Genomic DNA, 20,742 nt, shown 5'->3' on the forward strand with positions numbered 1-20,742 from the left:
AGGGCGTTCGTGGCTCGACTAGTCGATACTGTTTTCCAAGATGGATCCTGCCTGTAAATGCGTAATGTACTGGCTTTATAAAGTATCTTCTTATTAAACTGTCTGTACACTTACAAAGTTCTCCATGCTTCGTTTTGTATGTAGGGACCCTCATTATGCTACCGTGTTAGTGTGAGGCTATTTTGAGCCTTGTTAGTGGTATTAACTAGCGATTTATTTTTACTTACTCTCTGCCCCATATACTAGTGTTATGAGCTAATCTGTTTTTAGAGATAAAACACTTTATATTCGATTTTCATGAAAACGCACCCCAGGGAACGATCGACTCGGTAACCATGTGTTAATTACCCCAAGGTTCATTTTTCACTGGAGTTGTCCTTTAATGGACGACGGCGAGGCGTGAACCGTCCGACGCGCAGCGAAGGACGGTTGCCTCCGCCGAAGTCCATTAATAACTGACAATGGACACCTCGAAGGGCATTAACCCGCTTATACCATGGTCACTTGCCAAATAACACATTTTTAAAACATTAGTTTATATTTTAATTAGTTTTACAATCGAAATCTAAAGTTTTTACAAACAATAACTTGGTTTCCCTGGTTACGCCTGACGGTTTATTTCTATATGGCCGGAGATATTTATAGTCCGCTCAGCTCGTAGAACCCTTCAGTTTACTGCCTGTTGCTATGGTTACTCACAACTGATGTAGCCAGCGCATTTATTTATTAATTTCGAACGGTAAACAGTCAGTTTCACCAGAACTCCTTTACTAGGTGTCCTCTATCACTTTTTAATGGACATCCTGCAGCCAGACCATGGTATAAATTCCATTAACAGATTAACAACTTTTGAATAATAATGTATTAGTGAATGTTGAAATTAACATTAACTAAGATTAATAAAAGCTTTAGAAGTGTTTTCGTGATTAACTAATGTAACCTTACTGTAAAGTGTTGCCCATAAAGACTAACAGCACAACTGATCAGCACATACCTCGAATGTCACACACCTGCTGTCTGGAAAAGAACACACACACACACACACACACACACACACACACACACACACACACACACGACAGTCACTGATGCCAAATCATACATTTTAACGAGATGAGGGAAGTATGATGTCAGCATTTCTGAGAACTTCCTGTTACATCTGTAGAGGTCAGGAGTCCTGCCTCACACACACACACACACACACACACACACACACACAGGCAGTAAGAGACTCAGTGTTCCTGATGTCCTGATTTCAGATGCCCAGAAACACCCAGGAGACAGCGAGAGGTGAAGGCCGGGAGGTTTGATGAGAATCGCTGTGGCTTGTGATGTAACAAATCAAAGATTTAATATGGAGAGTTAGAGGCATGCAAGCTCAAGTTCAGGGAGTTCACGTTCCCCCAACCCCATGATGAGAGAAGCTGATGTAGTGGCTTACAAGATGCTGATTCTCTTCACTGTGTGGATGGAGCTGCAGTATCAGTTTGAAGATTGATTTTTTTTGGCATTTTTGCCTTTTATCATGATAGGACAGTATGTAGACAGGAAAAGAAGTGGGAGAGAGAGAGAGAGAGAGAGAGAGAGAGAGAGAGAGGGGACGGGATCAGGAAAAGTCTACAAGCTGGGAATCAAATTGAAGAGTTTCACTGTTGCAGAAACCAGAATATGGAAAAAAGCTCAATTTTGTTCATTTAATTAGACATGAAATGTATGCATTTGTAATCTATTGAATGTTATAATGCATAAAGAGTTATTTTAAGATAACATTTCATATGAATCTGAATCTTTTGTATATGAGAATAAACAGTTCTGACATGTGACAAATTATTTTTTACGAATTATGTGCATACGAATATCAGCATGCACATAATAATTATAAAAAGCAAAATACTGTTTAAAATAACTTTAGATGGAGTTTGCAGGAACAAAATATATGCACACTGATGAGCCAAAACATTATGACCACCCACCTAATATGCTGTTGTTCCTCTAAAACCGTGCCGACCCGCCGAGGCATGACCTCTACAAGGTATATTCATTTCGGATGTTCAATAAGGGTGTAATAAATTGCCATTGCACAGCTCAGCTCTGGACAGAAGAAGCTTTCCGCCTGTGCTGTCTGTCACTGTGTGGCTAATCCAGACTCATTTCATTTCTTTAGTTCTTCCTGCTGTGTAAGAAGCGTTGGGAGAATCTCTCACAGGCTGACATTTCCATCGAGAAGATGTCCAAACCTCTCATTTGTTTGTGTGTGTTTCTGCATGTCTCTGAACTCGTGTTGAAGTGTCACAGCGAACACGAGTGAATGACTTCAGTAATGAGATTATACTCCGCTTGTCAATCATTATCAGGCCTCATGCTGAAGAAGAGAGCATAGACATTCATGAGCACCACTGGGTATTGTCTGTGAAATAACCTGTGCTTATCACTTTTGGATGGACTGAAATCACAAAGTCGGTACACGCATTAAGACTGCTGCGCTATTATTTGAATTAATTGTTTTCCACAGCAGTCTATTATTGTGCTATCAGCTTTTTCAGATAATCCGACCCTAGATGTATAAAATGAAAGTCGGTCACTTTACATGTCAGTCAGTCTATATATGAAGAGTTCAGATGCAAAAGCCTCTAAGTGCCATCTGAAATTTTCTTCTAGAATGATCATTTTTATCAAGCTCGTATACCGTATTTAAGTTCAGTAATTTCACTTAAATGGCAATGAAGATTACCTATTAATTTTCATTTAAGTGAAATTACTGAACTTAAATATACGAGCTTGATAAAAATGATCATTCTAGAAGAAAATTTCAGATGGCACTTAGAGGCTTTTGCATCTGAACTCTTATATAGAATACAGAATATGGTCATATTTCGATATTAACTCTTTCCACGTTTTCACTGTTTTACGGTATAGGGGGCGCTATTACACATCTTCTGAAAGAGTACTGAATCTCCTGATCAAAACACAGGCGAAGAAGAAGCAGAAACAAGTGATAGCCATAGACAGTAAAAGAAATGGACACAGCGACCCCATTGGATTCAATGGAGAAAGGTGAAGTCAATTAGAAGCTCTCTCTTCCTGATGGTCGAGCGTACTGCGCAGACTCAAACTGAGCTTGACGACGTAGATGTGACGTGAGCAACCCGTCTGTCTTCTAGTAACTGTGCCAAGAGAAATCTGAATCATTCCCTTCCGAAACTTGCAGAGACGGAGAGTGTGAGTAGGAGGTGTCCATGAGCTTGGAGCAGGAGCAACTTTTGCTAAGTATTCTGATGAATTACTTTGTCATTTTGCCTCCACGTCCCCCCGATTGCTCGCGAGCTTCTCCTCCTGTCCTTACGGTAATCTCTCTACTGTGCGACAGAGAGTCGCGTGGTTATGAAGCAATCGTTAGCCTACTTTTACAAAAACTGCTTCTACGGGGCCATAACGTAAGATACAAGGTAATGGAGCCTTTTATACATTTTCGTGTTTCTTTAGAAATAAATAATGAACAAATGGAGTCTTTAAACGCCTCAGATGTAAAGTTATTCGCTGTCAAAGTGACGTCAAAATGAATGGGAGTCGATGGAATGCTAACAGCAGGTGATGGTCTGCTAATCAATGGCGGCGCCTGGCGAAGCTTCAATTTTTTCCGAATGACTGCCCCCCTGGTGATAGCATATCTGCATAAGTAAAATAACACGAACATCAAACATTAAAAGGCATTTAAATTAAAACTGCTTAATGTTACCGAATGTAATGTTACCAGGACGAGCTTTAGGACTGTGAAGCTTTGGGGGTGTTGATGGACTCGATCTACTCCATCTGTGTTTTGATCATCATTCTGAATCCGATCCAGACAGTCTTTGAAAAACAACGCTATTTTCTCCGCTTTTTGCTCAAAATGTAGTTTTCTTTTTTATGAAACTCATCCATATTCAAGTGTTGATAAAAAAGGAATGCATGAAGTTAGACCGATTACAGCAGTTCACAATACAGCAATACTGAACCATTTTCCTTAAAATAACCTAAATTAAACCTAATATTATAAAATGACCAACGTTACAATTTTAATGACCTACTACAGTAGCCTACATCTACTTCCGTACTGTGATTCCCACAATGCATTGCGACGTGACGTAACGCTATAAAACTGGGGGTTTTGTTGTTGTTGTTTAAAAGCAGAGGGTCTTTAAAATAAAGGTTCTTTATTTTGATATATTGAATGTTCAGATATGCATACACTAAAATATTATGGGGGTCATGAAACTTTTGTGAAAATGCTAAGAAAATGCTGGCGGTTGCTGGCAACTTTTTTTGTTAAAACGCTGGCATGGAAGAGTTAATATGAATTGTGCATGAATATGAATTGGAAAACCATTAGCATAATATAGATCTTGATTGGAAAATTGTGTGCATGTAAATGAGGTCAATGTAAGAAAAAAGGGGTTAACACTTTAATGTTAGGCTTCCATTTTCTTCTATATGCTACTATTTAAATTCAATTAAATACTTAATCACTCCTTCTTTAATCGATTGGCAGATATCGAATACATAGAAGCCTATGAAGGTGTGAGCCAGCTCTCAGGTTTCATCAAAAATATCTTAATTTGTGTTCCGAAGATCGAAAGTCTTACGGGGTTGGAACAACATGAGGGCGAGTCATTACTGACAGAATTTTCATTTTTGGGTGAGCTAACCCTTTAAATAAAAGAATAGCCTATATAATTGAAATTATATCGCCAGATGACAATGGAAAAATGACCGATGAGCAAATAAATTCGAATTTAAGAGAGACGCATAATAAGAATCAGAGTGCGAGTGTGTGTGTGTGCCGATTAGAGAGAGAGAGAGAGAGAGAGAGAGAGAGAGAGAGAGAGAGAGATGCTACAGGCTCTCCACATTCTTTCTCCTTCAGTCAGTCAGTCTCTTCAGGCTTGCATCAGGTAGGCTGCATGACAGCCGTATGAAAAATCGCGAAGACAAGGAATGCCTCCGTTTAAATGTGTTCATATGAACATCCACTGTGCTGAACGATGTAACTGAAGCAGAGCTGGTGTGTGGAGCTGAAACACAGAGCTTCAGACATTCATCGACGTGAATGCGAGACATTCACATCCAGCCAGCGTGGAGAGGATGAGGAGGGTCTTCATGCCCACATCGATGCTCCTTCTGTTCAGCTGTTTCGGGGCGTCGTGGGTCTTGGCTGGTAAGTTTACAAGATTCCATGCCATTAAAACTAATGCATTTCTGGGGACTGTTGCACATCCCATTAATTATGACATCCGACGAGGCATTGTGGGCACATGTGGCATGTGTAATGATGTGATGTGGAGAGCCTGGGGAACACAGCAGACAATGTGCCTTGTGTAGGCTATTTGAAATTACGAATATTGTTTTTGCAGTATTCAATATTAAATATATTCATATATTTTTTTAATAGTTTTCAGATGATTTGGCATGCAAATCTCTTCAAAGTGCAATTAGAGAAAGACACTAAGTGATAGATGCTAAAGTGATTCTGTCACCACCTAATTTTAGCAGGACACATTAATGCTGCACCATAAAGAAGCCTCCTCTAATGCAGCCAGAAGCAGCAAAATAATAAATCCAAACTACTACAACCTACTTCAACTTAATGGGCTATAAATTTTATATCTTAATGCACCATATTCAACCCCTAGTAAAGTGGGAAAAGCCATGAATCAGGATGTAAACAGGCTTTGGCAGCTGCAGCCATCAGTTCCTTGATGCTTTTAGAGGCTCCAGTGACAGGAGGTTGAGCTTTCAGTAGAAAATACGTTGCCGGTTTACTTTAGGGAAAAGCATTAAACACTGAAATTAACTGTGGCAGAGAAGACGAGAATATGCAAAAATATGCAAAAATAAAGGCCGAAGCACGTGGCTGAGCAAATCAGGTCAGCATAGTAAAAATAATATGATGTGATGAACGGCTTAAAGGAATAGTTCACCCAAAAATGCACATTATGTCATCATTCACAGTCTTGTCACAAGCCAGTATGTTGTGAAACACAAAATGAGAATTTGTGGTGAATCTCTTCCATAAACAGTTCATGCATTGCTATCAGCACCAACTTGTTTCCATATTAAGTTAAAATATGCATTTTCCCTCACAAACACACACTCACACTCACTAGTACTGCAATGACAACTAGAGTTTTACAGTATCTGTTGAAACGGCACTATTTCTTATAAAACAGATAGCTCCCATCATATTGCGACATTACTTGACAACTATAAATAGCGTACAGCTAATGAACTATATTGTTTCATACCTATGAAACTGCCCTCACACGGTAAACCCACTGTAATGACTTCATGTGGCTTATTAATTTTGTGTAAAACAGTTGCATAAACTCAAAAGAAATCTAACGGTTCATAGCGAGGCTTTGAACAAAATTAAAGTCAAAACCCTCAGAGGAACATTATGTTGTTCACTCCAAAGCCTTCTTTCATTTTGTTCCTCCTTTATTACAATCCTCTTGATCTGTTTTCTAGATTGGGCCATTCTTTATTTTATACAGTCTCAATTGATTTTGTAAGGAGATTAAATTAAACAACCTAGAGCTTACCAGAATAAAATATATAACATCACCGTATTAAGCATGGCTATTTATTCAAAAAAACACAGAAATCATTATCAATTTAAAGTGTTGTAAAATAATGTTTTGTAATGAATTTAATGCAGATGTCTTTAGATAGATATATCTACATTGTAATGATTTCTGAATCAATGTCCGAACAAATCACAATAAAGTGTACAAGTGAATGGAATTAAGTGTCAGGTTTATGTGTTCCAGCCCGTCTTCTACATCTATGTGGGGTGCTTCATTTATAATTCAACAGCATGTGAATGCTATTGCTCCCAGAATGCCGTTCTACAGCCTATAGAGAAGTCGATTTACTACAAGCACCAAACAGATGCACCATATCAAGTATGTCTCAGGGAGCTATTATGCCGAAACATACTCGACAGATGCTTCTAGCTACACAAGCTTGATTTTATGTGTCATCTTCTAAATATGTCAGAAGACAAATGCATGTACACATTTTCAGCATGCATTAGCATAAACTGGCACTTCCATGGTCATTTTTCAGTTTGAAGAGAATCATGGTCCAAGAGAAAGTGGTACAACTGTTTTCTCTCTTTCTTTAAAGGGGACCTATTATGTCCTTGTTATACTACTAGAAAAGGTTTTCATGCTTAAATGTTCAAAACAAACATGATTTTCCACATATTTGACATTGGTGCAGCACCTCTATTTCCAGTCTGTCAGTAATGCTATGGCCACAAGTTCCATTGAACTCTATTGGTAACAACATAACTTGTGACTATATTTGGCTTTGGGAAACACCCCTCTGTTTAGTTCCTGTCTCTATGAAGCCCCTCCTTTTGAAAAGCGCAGTGTGCTCTGATTGGTCGGCTGGATCAGTGTGTTGTGATTGGTCAACAATTCAAGTGTGTCTGGGAAATATCCCTAACCATAACCGACAGTTTCAACACACTGCTAACTAACTCAACAAGGCCCCGCCCCTTTATTTTGCGTATGCCTTGTCCGGGAATTATTTAAATGATGAATATTGTGATGTTTTCGTTCCCTGAAGAAAACTCAGGACTACCATGGAGGCATTTCAGGGAGTTCAGAAACAGTGACACTGATATGGAGAAGAACTCCCACTGGAGGGACTTTGCAGACCTTATTCAAGAGCAAACAGCAACATTACACACTAAAGAAAGTTTGTGCATATAAGACATGTTAAAAAGCATTGTAGGAAGTCGTACAAGCCTTATGTACACACACTGTAAAAACAAAATTAAGAGTTGGAAATAAAATAAAGATCAGTGGATAAAATTTTACAAGAAAATGCTTTTTTAATCTTTCTACTTAAAAATGTCATGTTTAATTCAATGTTCCATTTCTTTGTAATTGTACTTCAATTCATGAATTCATGAAATTTATTAGCAGTTTCTGATTGAAAATATTTTTTTCAGTACGCAACACAGTAAGTAACATTTCTAAACTCTAAAAATAACGGCTTGCTGTTGAGCAAGACAAGAACCACTCATACTGATTCAATGAGAGAGTGTTTAGAACGATTCAAATTTGACATTGAGTACTTGTTTCTAAGAGTCATTCATGAGTCGCACTACTCTGATCATAGTGTTAATGAATGCAGCTAGTGAAGACAAAATAGGGATGATTTTCCACATATATATATATGTGTATATATATATATATATATATATATATATATATATATACAAAAAAATCTCAAAAGATTTCTACATCTTCAAATGTTCACAGATACTGTAGTTCATAAAGGATTAAAATGCTAGGGGAAGAAGTGCATAGCTTCATTTTGGTGTTTCAGAGACCTATGCATAAAACATGAATGCAATCCATTTACACTTACTAAGATTCCCTGCTCACTGTAGCAATACACTACAAACAATTTTTGTCAATCACCTGACATGTAGGCATAGAGGGGCTTATATGCATAAAACAATTTTTTTTTTATCTGGGCCGCCATAAATCCTACTGGTGGGTGAGATTCTCGCACATCATCCCTCCAAACGGCTTCATTACCACGTCCTCTATCTTCTAGAAATAGCATTTTAACCCAATGTGTGTGAAACAGTGGCGTCTAAACAGAGAAGAGAAAGAACGGCGCTTGAGCTCTCTGAAGCACACAGCACTCATTCAACAAACCTGAGAACACTTCAACAAACACACACAAACACCTACACGTTATATTACAGGTCAACATGACGCAAAAGAGAACTGGGGCTCATATGAGAACTGAAATAGCTAAAAGACTGGGATCCTACTCAGTTCATTTAGCAAAAAAAGTCAAACTAAAAATTAAACTTCTATTTTTACTCATTATAAAGAAACAAAAATGAGATAAGTGTAGATAAATAAGAGCACGAATGTGCATTTAAAAAAATAAAAAGGGGTACATGTTGATCTGTCAGATCTGTAACTAAGTTCATGTCAGAGAGTAAGAACTTGAGCTCACTTTAACTGGATCAGAGGTCTGCTGTTGTGAAGATTATTTGAATGAAGTGTCTGGATTGCTCTCTGTTCTTCTCAGACAGTTTGGCTGCTCCAGTGAACGTGTCCATCAGAGATTTAAAGGGCAGCTCAGGTGTGGTGACATGGGACACCCCGGACGGAGAGCCAGTCATCGGCTTTGCCATCACACAACAGGTAATCAGAAGATGTGTGTGTGAGAGAGAAAGGAAAGGTCACACACTCAGCACTCATTTTCATTAGTAGAAAGCATCTCACAAAAGAGAAAGCATTTGGTTAAAATACTAGTTTTATCTATCCATAACAGAAAAAAGACGTTCGCATGCTGCGCTTTATCCAAGAAGTGAACACTACCACGAGGAGCTGTGCATTGTGGGATCTGGAGGCAGATACGGACTATATTGTGCATGTTCAGTCTATCAGTATAAGCGGATCGAGTCCCCTCAGTGAACCGCTGCTTTTCAAAACCCCCAAAGAAGCAGAAACACAGGCCTCTAAAAGCAAAGGTACTGACACAAACACTAATAAACACACATCACCACAATACGATAGTTTGAAATACATAGAAGTGCACAGCTAATGAATAAGTAGCTCTCTGATATAATAGTACAAGGGTTGCACTTCATTGAAATAAAAAAAAATTAAAATGGAAGAATTTATATTGACTCCAATTTAATTCCTTAAAATGTAATTGAGGTATCAAACATGATGCAGAATTATATTAAACTGCTGTATGAGTAGATTTTAATTATTTTTTATTTTTTAGTATGAACTAGATAAAAAAGTTTGTCGAGACAAACTTTAAGTTGGCTTGAGAAAGCCGGACAAGGAAGTTTGAAGAAGTTTAAAGTAGTTTAAAGTTTAAAGTAGTTTGAAGTTTAAATTAGTTTGAAGCATAATTAAATTAAACTGCTGTATGAGTAGATTTTAATAATTTTAAATTTTTCAGTATGAATTACTAATGAAAATGTGATCATAAAAAATATGGGATAGTTATAAAACCATTAGGTCTAGACGTTATTTATAATCAATGTTTGACATACCACTAATAATGTCGTTGTATCCTTGCCAGACGAAGTCACCATGGAGGAAGTCGGGCAGAACGCTCAGCTCAGGGCTGGAGAGATCATCATCATCGTGGTGGTTCTGATCATGTGGGCAGGTGAGCTCTGGACCATCACAACATCTCTCAAATCCGGCTTCAATCCACTTCCATGAAGGCTGGAAAACACTACACCGCTTTACAGTCTGGAGGAGGAGTTTCTAGCTTTAGACAATCCACCACCAGTATTTTCTGTGAATGTGCGAGACTTCCGATTCATTAGAATTACAAAGTGCAGTGACCGGTCAAAGCATTTGTGCTACAAACCATTGTGTTTATGATTATGATAATAAATTGAAATCATATGATAACAATTAAGTTTGCCATATAAAGCAGCATAATGAACACATTCATGCACCCCTACACAATCATGTGATCATATGTACAGGTACACAATCATATGGCCACACCCACTCTTTCCTAAAAAAGATATTGTTATAAAAATCATCCTAAATTCAAAAGAATAGCAGTCCACACCACAGCTATAAGGCAAGGCAGGCAAGGCAAGTTTATTTATATAGCACATTTCATACACAATGGCAATTCAAAGTGCTTTACATAGAAGAAATTAAAATAATAAAAAGAAACAAGAATAATTAAAACAGTTTAGAAAAATAAAATGAAATACAATACAGTACAGTCGGACGAACAGCGGCACAGTGCTCATTCAGTAAATGCACAGCTAAACAGAAGTGTTTTGAGTCTGGATTTGAATGTGACCACTGTAGGAGCACATCTGATCTCTTCTGGAAGCTGGTTCCAGCTGTGGCTGGCATAATAGCTAAAAGCAGACTCACCATGTTTAGAGTGAACCCTTGGTATTTCTAGCTGATATGATCCTAATGATCTGAGTGATCTGTTGGGTTTATATTCAGTGAGCATATCTGCAATGTATTGAGGTCCTAGGCCATTGAATGATTTATATACCAGTAATAATACTTTGAAATCAATCCTAAATCTAACTGGGAGCCAGTGTAAAGACCTGAGGACTGGTGTGATAAGTTCATATTTTCTGGTTCTGCTCAGAATCCTGGCGGCAGCGTTCTGTATGAGCTGCAACTGTCTTATGGTCTTTTTGGGAAGGCCAGTGAGGAGTCCATTACAATAATCCACCCTGCTGGTGATGAAAGCATGCACAAGTTTCTCTAAGTCTTGTCTGGAAACAAAGCATCTAATTCTTGCAATATTTTTCAGATGATAGTATGCTGATTTAGTTATTTCTTTGACATGACTACTGAAACTAAGGTCTGACTCTAGTGTCACACCAAGATTCCTGACTTGATTTTTAGTTGTTTGACCCCTAGAGAGAAGGTATGCGTTCACCTTGAGAACTTCATCTTTGTTTCCAAACGCAATAACTTCAGTTTTGTCTTTGTTTAATTGAAGAAAGTCAATTAAACTCAAATATAACAGCACAGAGTAGCGATATCATTGGAATCACTTCTTTTTTTTTAGATGGAAACAACATTGACAACCAATCAGAATCCAACAGACTTATGCAAATGTCGGAGATCGTGGAAAGGCAGCCTTAGTGTTTTTCTTTTAGCAGTTTTTCTCTACAATATCGGCAAGATCCCTAGTGTTTTCATTTGTTTGGTGTATTCCAGCCTTTAAAATACGCATTAACTGCAACCATAATCCATATGGTACACAATCAGTTAATAGACAACAGGGATTACAATCACATGGCTAAATGAACAGTACATTGAGAGAAACAGCATTTATCTATCCATCTTATTTTAAAACGTGAACGCAAACTATTTTCTGTGAATGTGCGAGACTTCTAATTCATAGGTAAATAACTAGAAGAACAACAAAGTGCAGTAAATGTTAAAACTATTTGCGCTATAAGCCAGTGTGTTTGTGATTATGATAATACGTTAAACAGAGTGTCTATTTAGTATTTACAGAATATATTTACACTTACGCCCACCATTACCTGATTGAAATCTGTGGTGGCGTAGAGAATATAAGGCGGGTGGCTTTAGCTTTTGGCACTACCGACCCGTTCGAATCCAGCTTTTAACAAACTCATTCTTCTCCCTTTTCCCGTCGCTTATACCCTCGGAGTGGCATTTATTTTAAATAACAATCAAGAACAGTACAAATAAAGTGCCTAACTGGTATTTAATAGTGGGAATTAAGTGTTTAACGGGTGGGGGTGGGAGTAGATTTAGGGGAGGTGATGCCAAGTACAAGTAATGTCCCATAAGGCAGCATCCATTTATGGTTTTAATGTCACGGACACACACGGGAAACAGTAGATCCAATAGCAGTAGGTTTATTAAAGTGTAATCCAATCTCGTAGTCATTCAGGCAGGGGTCAAAATCCAAATAAGCAATCCAAGAAACAAGAACAGACTAGAAAACAGACCTCAAAGTGTATCAACATTAAACAACGACTCCGTGACATGGACTGAAACAGACAGGGTATTTATACACAGATACTAACAAGGTGACGGGAAACAACTGTGTGCAATGATCAATGATTAGACAGAACAGGATGATGGGAAATGTAGTGCATGAGAGAATGACACCGTGGGGGACAAGGACCTCTAGTGGACACCCGGGGAAACACAAACCAGACACTGTGACATTTAATCAATATAATCATATACGCTGAATATCTTGTTATTATTGCATCGAGTTTTATAATGTACTACAATACACTGAGCTGTAAATACTTTCTGCCACAATTTGCACTAATTATACAATTTAGCATTTAACAACTATTTACACTTAGTGCAAAGAAAAAACTTTTATTTGCTCTTTACACTTTGTGTAAATTAGTGTTACACTTAGTTTAAATAGCATCTGACACACTCTGCATTCGGGGTGCATGTCATTTTGTCTCTTTCAGGTGTGATCGCGCTCTTCTGCCGCCAGTACGACATCATCAAAGACAACGAGCCAAACAATAACAAGGACAAAGCCAAGAACTCGTCTGAGTGCAGTACGCCTGAGCATCCATCAGGGGGTCTGCTGCGCAGTAAGGTATAACCACCACCCAAAGAGAGTCCACACTAGGCAGGTGAACCGTCCTGAATTATAACTCCTGCCAAACTCCATTTACATTTCATTTCATGTCTAAAAAAGACAATATAAGCATCATTTTCTCAGTAAACATTATATATAAAGTCTTATTTTCATAGGATTAGCTATAAATGCACTTGCCATAATGCAATTTGGTAGCAACTTGTCCATTCTACTAACTATAAGTAACTCTGCAACTACATGTCAGCTAGCAGTCATTAGAGTATTTGTAGACAGTCTGCTTAATATCTGCTATAACTTTATCCTGATGCTCCTCAACAGACATTCTACTGACTATAACTTTGCAAGTACGTCAACTTATTCTACTAACCCGAACCTAACAGTCTACTAATACTCTAGTCTAATGAGAGTTAGTTGACTTGTAGTTGCAAATTAAAGAGAGTTAGCTGACATGTACAGTAGTTGCAAAGTTATATTATAACCTTATAGTTCTGTCATGACAGCTCTCTTGAGTGTTTGGCATGGAAATGAGGATGACAATGTTGATATATTTGGTCTTGGCGGAATAGATCTGCTACACTGCTGCTGTGAGCAAGTAAGACATGCCGCTGCTGTACAATTTAGCATTCATAAATTACCCGTAGCAGATTTATACAGGTGGAGCTGGGAAAGGTGGAGGGCTTCTGAAAGCACACTGCATCTGCTACAGCAAATGCTGACTAAGTATTTGAAGGTTGAGCAGCGAGCTCATTGGCTGCTGATATAGCAGGAACCAATCAGATGTGCCCTATAGAGATGATGTGATTGCAAGCAGATTGAGTTAAAGACCTATCAGCCTGCGCCATCTAGAGTTTCATTTCAGAACTTTGTATTCATGCTGCCTTCGCGTGCTATCGGAGTAATCGTAAATGCAAATTTCCTAGTTAAAAATTGGACATGAACGCCCTCTCAAGGCGATCATTTTGATACCCAATTCCCAGAGTTGGGCGGGCTATAAACTTTAAACTTTGCGGAGGGGAGAACGATTGCTGCTGTGACTGGTGTTCTTTATTAGTTTTTCCACAACAGCTACATCACCTTTTCTTTCTGTTAAAATAGTGGGTTACACTTTATTTTAAGGTGTCATTGTTACAGTGTAATTATATATTTAAGTACTGAGTAATATTAACTACATGCACTAACTATAGGGTTAGGGTATGATTAGGATTTGGTTGAGGGTTAGTTGCATGTAATTATGCATAATTTACTGTTATTGCTATGGTAAGTACATGTAACATATGTAACAAGGACACTGTAAAATAAAGTGTTACCAAATAGTGCATATTATTTACATATATGAATAATCATTTGAAGCATACTGAATGTTTCATACGCAGCGAAAATTGCCTGTATTTGACCGAAATTCCAGATTTGTATATACTATATATATACTATATAGCTGTATAGCTAATAGCTATATAATATACTATAGCTGACTATGACTATAGCGCAGTGATTGTTTATATGATTGTCAATGAATGTGGACCACTAAATATAATTATGGCTTTAATAAGATTTTCCCAAGAATAAGCCGGGAGGAAGGACATTTCCTGAATGCACAAGAAGGCAGCATTAGCAGAATGTCTAAAGTGGACTATCGAAATAAAGTGTAACCTACGTTTTACAGTACATTTGATTTCAATAGAGCATCACATCACCTAACATAACATCACATCACACAATATAACTATAAAAGACTAAACTGCTGTATTTTTTTTTTAAATCAACACTTCAATAGTGAAAAAAAAAAATATATATATATATATAATTAATAATCGTCTTGCATGGGATTGGACTAAATGTGATACGGTTTAAAATAATGATCATGGAATAGGGTTTAATTATGTTGCCATACTTTCGCCTCTTTCACCATTACTCCACCATGTTCTGTGTTGAACGCTCGAATCCTCTCACTAACATTAGACATCTGCTTCTATCTCCACAGTTCCCCAAGAACAACAATAACCGAACGCCATCTGTGAACATTATCAAAGTGTGACAGGAATTGTTATGAGTTTCAAAGGATTCTGCTTTTACCATGGGCCTACAGAACGGCGTATGTGCTCATCCTCAAAACAGAAACCAGGAATTTTGGAAGATTCCTGATGACAGCTGGGATAATCCTGCGGGCACAGTGAGCGCCTGAAAGGTGAACTTTTTTCTCCAGCGGTTCGGAGACAAGGCCACATGTGAGGCTGTGCGGGGACAGGAGAAAAGCCTCTGAATGAAAAGCAGGGGGAAAAGACCCTCTCTTTATCACTTTACAAACAACTGAGATGCGCACCCATTCATCAGAACCACTCTGATTTAAACTCGAAAACATTGAGCCTGGCTTCTTTATCTGGTTTCCTCTTTACCCTTTTCAAATGGCATGATCCACATTCTGCTATCCAATGGTGATGAAGGCTTTTAAAGTAAAGTACATCTGTAGTAAGCAACTAAATGGAGGACATACATTGGGGTTCAAATGTCTGAAACCACATTTAAAATACCAGATAAACCTGGAAATAAATAAAGTTGAAATAATTCAAACAAAGTTATAATGAAGTGAATGAGAAATATTTAAGATTCTGAACAATTTCTAGACAAATTTGTGATATTAATCATGTAACTCTTTGTAGAGACAGTCAGATTTGACTTACATTGAAGCTAAGTGTTGTTATTATTAACTAAAACCATAAAAAAATTATTTCTGGTAATTGAAATAAAGTTTAAATAAAAAAATAAATATTAGATGCATACTTAAAAAACTTACAGAAGTAATTAAGTTGACGTACTAAAATTAATGAATAAAAATAAAACATTTAAAAAAAAAAAAATAGAAATGGACAAATTTCTTAACAGAACTTAAGATAATAAATAAATAAAAGCCCATTCAAAAGCTCCTCCTCCCTCCCCAGCTCCTCCTCCCTCCCCAGCTCCTCCTCCATCCCCAGCTCCTCCTCCCTCCCCAGCTCCTCTTCCCTCCTCAGCTCCTCCTCCCTCCCCAGCTCCTCCTCCCTCCCCAGCTCCTCTTCCCTCCTCAGCTCCTCCTCCCTCCCCAGCTCCTCCTCCCTCCCCAGCTCCTCCTCCCTCCCCAGCTCCTCCCTCCTCAGCTCCTCCTCCCTCCCCAGCTCCTCCTCCCTCCCCAGCTCCTCCTCCCTCCCCAGCTCCTCCTCCATCCCCAGCTCCTCCTCCCTCCTCAGCTCCTCCTCCCTCCCCAGCTCCTCCTCTCTCCCCAGCTCCTCCTCTCGTCACTCAGTAATTCTAATAAATTCTCGAATTATGTTCTACTTTAAAATCTTGAATTAATGATATCTGCAATACATTCATGTTGGTTCTGTTCTGTTAGCCATAAGGGTTATTTTATTAATTAATAAAGTTAATAAATAGGTAAATTGCTGCTCTCCCTGCTCTTATCAATGCTAGGCTGCATGGATGCACTGGGAGTTCTTGCCCAGAACAGAACCATACCGCCAATCCAAACTGTATGCTAATTGTCAATCGTATTTGATGATAGTAGTGCTGACAGAAATGACACTGCTCAATATTATCAAACCATGCTGGAGAACATGGAATTTAATAAATAAATAAACAAATAAATAAATAAGAAAACATGATCGCACATGAATGATTTTACTAGTGGTCTCAGACTTTTTGGACCCCACTCTATAAGATCAGAGAAGTGGTCAGAGAAATGACTGATAAACAGTCTGGAATATTAATGTTTCACATCAAGATCCTCCAAGGATTCATCAAGCCTTTCTTTGCCCAAACATTTTCATTCAGAAGCGTTTATCCACAGAATAAGGTGGCTTATTTTTGACTGGTTAAAAAGATTTGACAGAGAGATGAAAGAATATTGTGGAATAATTTTACTTTGGTTTCAGCATATTGAAAAGACTTTTACTTCTATTGATTGTGTTCTTGTTTACACCTGCAGAGATACTTGACAAACAAAACCAGCAGTGCTGGGGAAGATACTTTAAAACTGTAAGCCACTCATAATTAAAAATAGGTGGAATTCAGTAACCTAAAGCTACTGAAAAGTTCATCCAGTTCATTTAAGCTTGTTCAGCTTAAAATGAATAATTTAATCAGATCTGTATTTGTTCTGGAACAAAAACATTAAGGTGATTTAAATTAATGAACACTCTCGATTAAATATGAACACATAAATTTCCACTAAATACAACAACAAACTAGAATACACTCATTTATATAACCAAGTTAAAAATAGAGCAACATTTAACCAAATATTTCACTATTAAAAAAGCACTTAAAATGCCATGCAGGGGCTGCACTAAATGAATTCACTGAATACACTCCAATGTTAGGAGAGTGTGTCAGATTATGGGTGATATAATGTGTGGGGTTTTGTTATACTGCCTTGATACTTGTACAAAGCAGCTTGTTTTTTGAAAAAAACTACACTTTTGAAACCAGCTGAGCTACTGTCATGGTACTGAAAAACATGTATTGACAAAAAAAGTACCAATTACTGCTAGATACTACACTATTATCATACTTTAGTTTGGTTGTGTATATTTCCTTAGACTATATATAGTGTTTATTCTTTAATAAAAGGTATTGTAGTTGTAGGGCTGAGTGCATTAAACATTGTAAAGGGCCGGTTCCACACAGACCGCATTTTTGCAAAAAAAAAAAAAATGTAATTAAAGAAAAAAAAAACGTAAAGTCTAGAGAACAATGGTTAAAGACTTCCATCTAGTATGTTTACATTGAAAAACGATGGAAAAGTAGCGCAGTGGAATGTAAAAACGCGTTCTGTGTGAACGGCCCCTCTACTTTTTCTCATTGTGATATCAGTCCTGGTGTCAGCCATTTTAAATGGCGTGAGAAATATTTTTTTGTTGATGAATGATATAGAACGTTCTCTGTGTGGACTGCCAATCAGAGAGCTTCTGTTTAGTGCTAATATGATGTTTCTCTTAAGGACATTCCCTGTGCTTTCTCAACGTCGTCTCTGAGGGAGACTATCCTCCTCTCTAAACAAGGGCTGAACATGCTTCACATCAGCAATAATACCACGGGGGATTCTGACCGGCCTCCAGGATTGCACTTAAACCGACAGGACAGTTAATGGTGGTCGATAACATTGTGGGATTCAAGTTAACGGACTGAAATCACTGTACTTCGTTCTCAATTTTACTGTGTGCTTTTACCACACTAACCTGAACCCGTTGATTGTCATTAAATCTTATGAAATGGAATTGAAAAAGTCTTTTGTACTGTTACTGTGACACCTCATAAAGCTGATTATAGAATAGCAAAGCTAATGACAGTGTTCACTCCCACTGTCTTCCATTGTTTGGACAAACCTATGAGCTATAAATGGTTTACTTTTAGTTGTCTCTGCATATTAAACAAAGTGGTGCTCACTGAGGAGCCATATTACATCCAGGCCATGGGTTGAGCTTGACCTAGTCCAGCTCCACCTCTGTGGATCTAATGGGTGGAGGGATAGAGTTATGGGTGGAGGGATAGAGTTATGGGTGGGGTTAGGGTGCGGCCGGATCTTCTAGCTCCACCCATTAATCACAAATTACATCTAGAGAGGCGGAGCTGGACTTCACGCTCAACCCATGGCTCTGCAATGAGCAGCCTCTTTATTAAACTGGGATAGGAAGAAAGTATTAGAACATTTAGAAACACACTTCAGCTTTTAACATGGGACAGCGCCCTCCTCAGGCATCTAAACCCTCAGACTCACTGAAGCAATAATGTTTTAAGAAATAAAATGAGTAAATATGGTTTACGCCTACGTGCAATAGCAGGTCAGACTATCATGTGTTTTCATTTTGGCAGGAAAATTGGGTTTTTCCAGCTGTTACTGACTGTTTTGGATGACCTATAATGTTTTTATTTCTCAATTCCCTATGTTTAGTTAGTCTCAATTCCCACTTTTCTGATTTTATATCCAGTAGCTTTCCAGAAACGCTTTTTAGGAGGAAGATAATATCAATATCAATACTTGCCAAACAGTAGAGCATATCACAAGCAACGGCAAGGCCATGGGTTCAATTTCCAGGCCAAGTGAGGACTGACAGAACCTTGAATGCATTGTAAATGTTTGGTATGTGAGGGTTAAACAAACAGTTTGTTTAGTGCATATTAAACATCATATAGCCTGAAACGTGCATTAAAGACTACTTTGATTATAACTGTCAAAATGTAGTGACTCCTAAAATAGAAATGAAGTACAACATATTCTTAATTTCATATTTTTATTCCACTTAACAGTGCCTTTAATAAAGCATGGCCAGTCCAACTCAAATATTGTGAAATTCAGGTTTTATAAGGTGATCAAAAAAGGTTTATGTTAAAGGTGAAGATGCCTTTTCTGCACCACTAATAGCACCAAATTGCACTCTGTTCATGTAAGCTGTCCAACAACATTGTCTTAGCCAATGACTTGAATGATTGTTAAATCATTAGGCCTGCATTAACTCATCTGAACAAATACATTTAGCTAAAACTTCAAGACTTGTCTCTGGGGCTGCCATTTGATAATCAATGATGAGAATACGATCATGAATACAGAAGCTGCCAAAAGTAGATAAATGGATTTTGCATTCATTGGAAATTCATTAGACATCACAGTTTAGATTTGTTAGGAGATGTTTTTTTGGCCCTGAGACAGCGATTCTCACAGTCCTCCTGAGTGTTGAACCGGTTGCTGTTCCCTTCACAGCCTCCATACCAGAACTGGGCGCATACACCACTGTGGACGTTGAAGTACCATTTCTCCGCAAAGTTTGAGCAAGTTCCTGCGTCATACTCAAGCTGGCAAATGTCTGAGCAAAAAGAAAACAAAACTGAGTTTTAATGAGGTATTTCAGCACATCATATTCACTAATAACCCACAGTCAAACTTAACTGGGTGCTACAGTGTACAAGTTGATATTGTGAGTATTCAAGTTATTCTTTTGTCACTGCTGCATGGATATTGAGTTCTGCACTAATTTTGTTACTTAATATGCATAACTGTTTTAGTGAATCAAGGATGCAAAATGTTTGCAAAATGTTTTATTTTATGGTTTGGTCTTAAAATCAACACTCGTCAAGCGCAAAATGTGAGTATAAATAAATCAGTGTTGGCAAGTCTAGGAAACTGTCAATCGCCAGTTGGCCGGTAATATTTTTATGATTTTTAATAATGAAATATTGTGGTGAGAACATCAACATCAGTGACTCTAGGGAGTCTGGACAGTTGACGGGCCAGGTTTAAGCCTTGCCAATTTACATTTTCAAGCGCAAGGAGACGTGAAAAGGAACTCAATTAAATTTTCTTAAGTCACTGGCCATTGCCAGGTGTGGCAAAACGTCAGTTTTATAATTATATAAAAACAGTGGTATGGCATATCTGCCAAGTGAATGTCTCTTTTACCCTTGAATACACTGGGATCATCCTGAGGAAGATTTTCGGATTCTGTGGGAATAATTTGAACAATCTTAAAACTCTGTCTAGGTTCATAAAATAAAGCATCTAATTTAGAAAATAGAAATAAATTATTATAAATGCTTAAAGTCCTATATGCAATCTCAAAACTCTACAGATAAAAG

At 37.9% G+C, this 20,742-nt stretch overlaps 2 protein-coding genes across 3 annotated transcripts in view; one reads left to right on the top strand and one right to left on the bottom strand.

The window, feature by feature from the left end:
* The first annotated feature begins 4,874 nt into the window (after positions 1–4,874).
* On the top strand, positions 4,875–15,855 carry fndc5a (fibronectin type III domain containing 5a). Its single transcript, XM_082154919.1, has 6 exons — positions 4,875–5,194; positions 9,103–9,218; positions 9,349–9,547; positions 10,114–10,203; positions 13,004–13,170; positions 15,122–15,855. The coding sequence occupies exons 1-5, from the start codon at positions 5,122–5,124 to the stop codon at positions 13,141–13,143; spliced, it is 618 nt and encodes a 205-aa protein (XP_082011045.1). The 5' UTR covers positions 4,875–5,121; the 3' UTR covers positions 13,144–13,170; positions 15,122–15,855.
* A 3,531-nt stretch (positions 15,856–19,386) lies between these two features.
* The window catches only part of LOC309486701 (collagen alpha-6(VI) chain), a 36,132-nt gene continuing 34,776 nt past the window's right edge, over positions 19,387–20,742 (bottom strand). For both annotated transcript variants that reach the window (XM_082154085.1, XM_082154084.1), the window contains 2 exons: positions 20,567–20,608; positions 19,387–19,973 (listed from right to left, as the gene is read on the bottom strand). In XM_082154085.1, coding sequence (XP_082010211.1) covers positions 19,774–19,973; positions 20,567–20,608 — 242 coding nt within the window. In that variant the 3' untranslated portion in view covers positions 19,387–19,773. The remainder of the gene's footprint in view (positions 19,974–20,566; positions 20,609–20,742) is intronic.

The sequence above is a fragment of the Leuciscus leuciscus genome, assembly GCF_965113295.1.
Source record: "Leuciscus leuciscus genome assembly, chromosome: 22".
Taxonomy (NCBI): domain Eukaryota; kingdom Metazoa; phylum Chordata; class Actinopteri; order Cypriniformes; family Leuciscidae; genus Leuciscus; species Leuciscus leuciscus.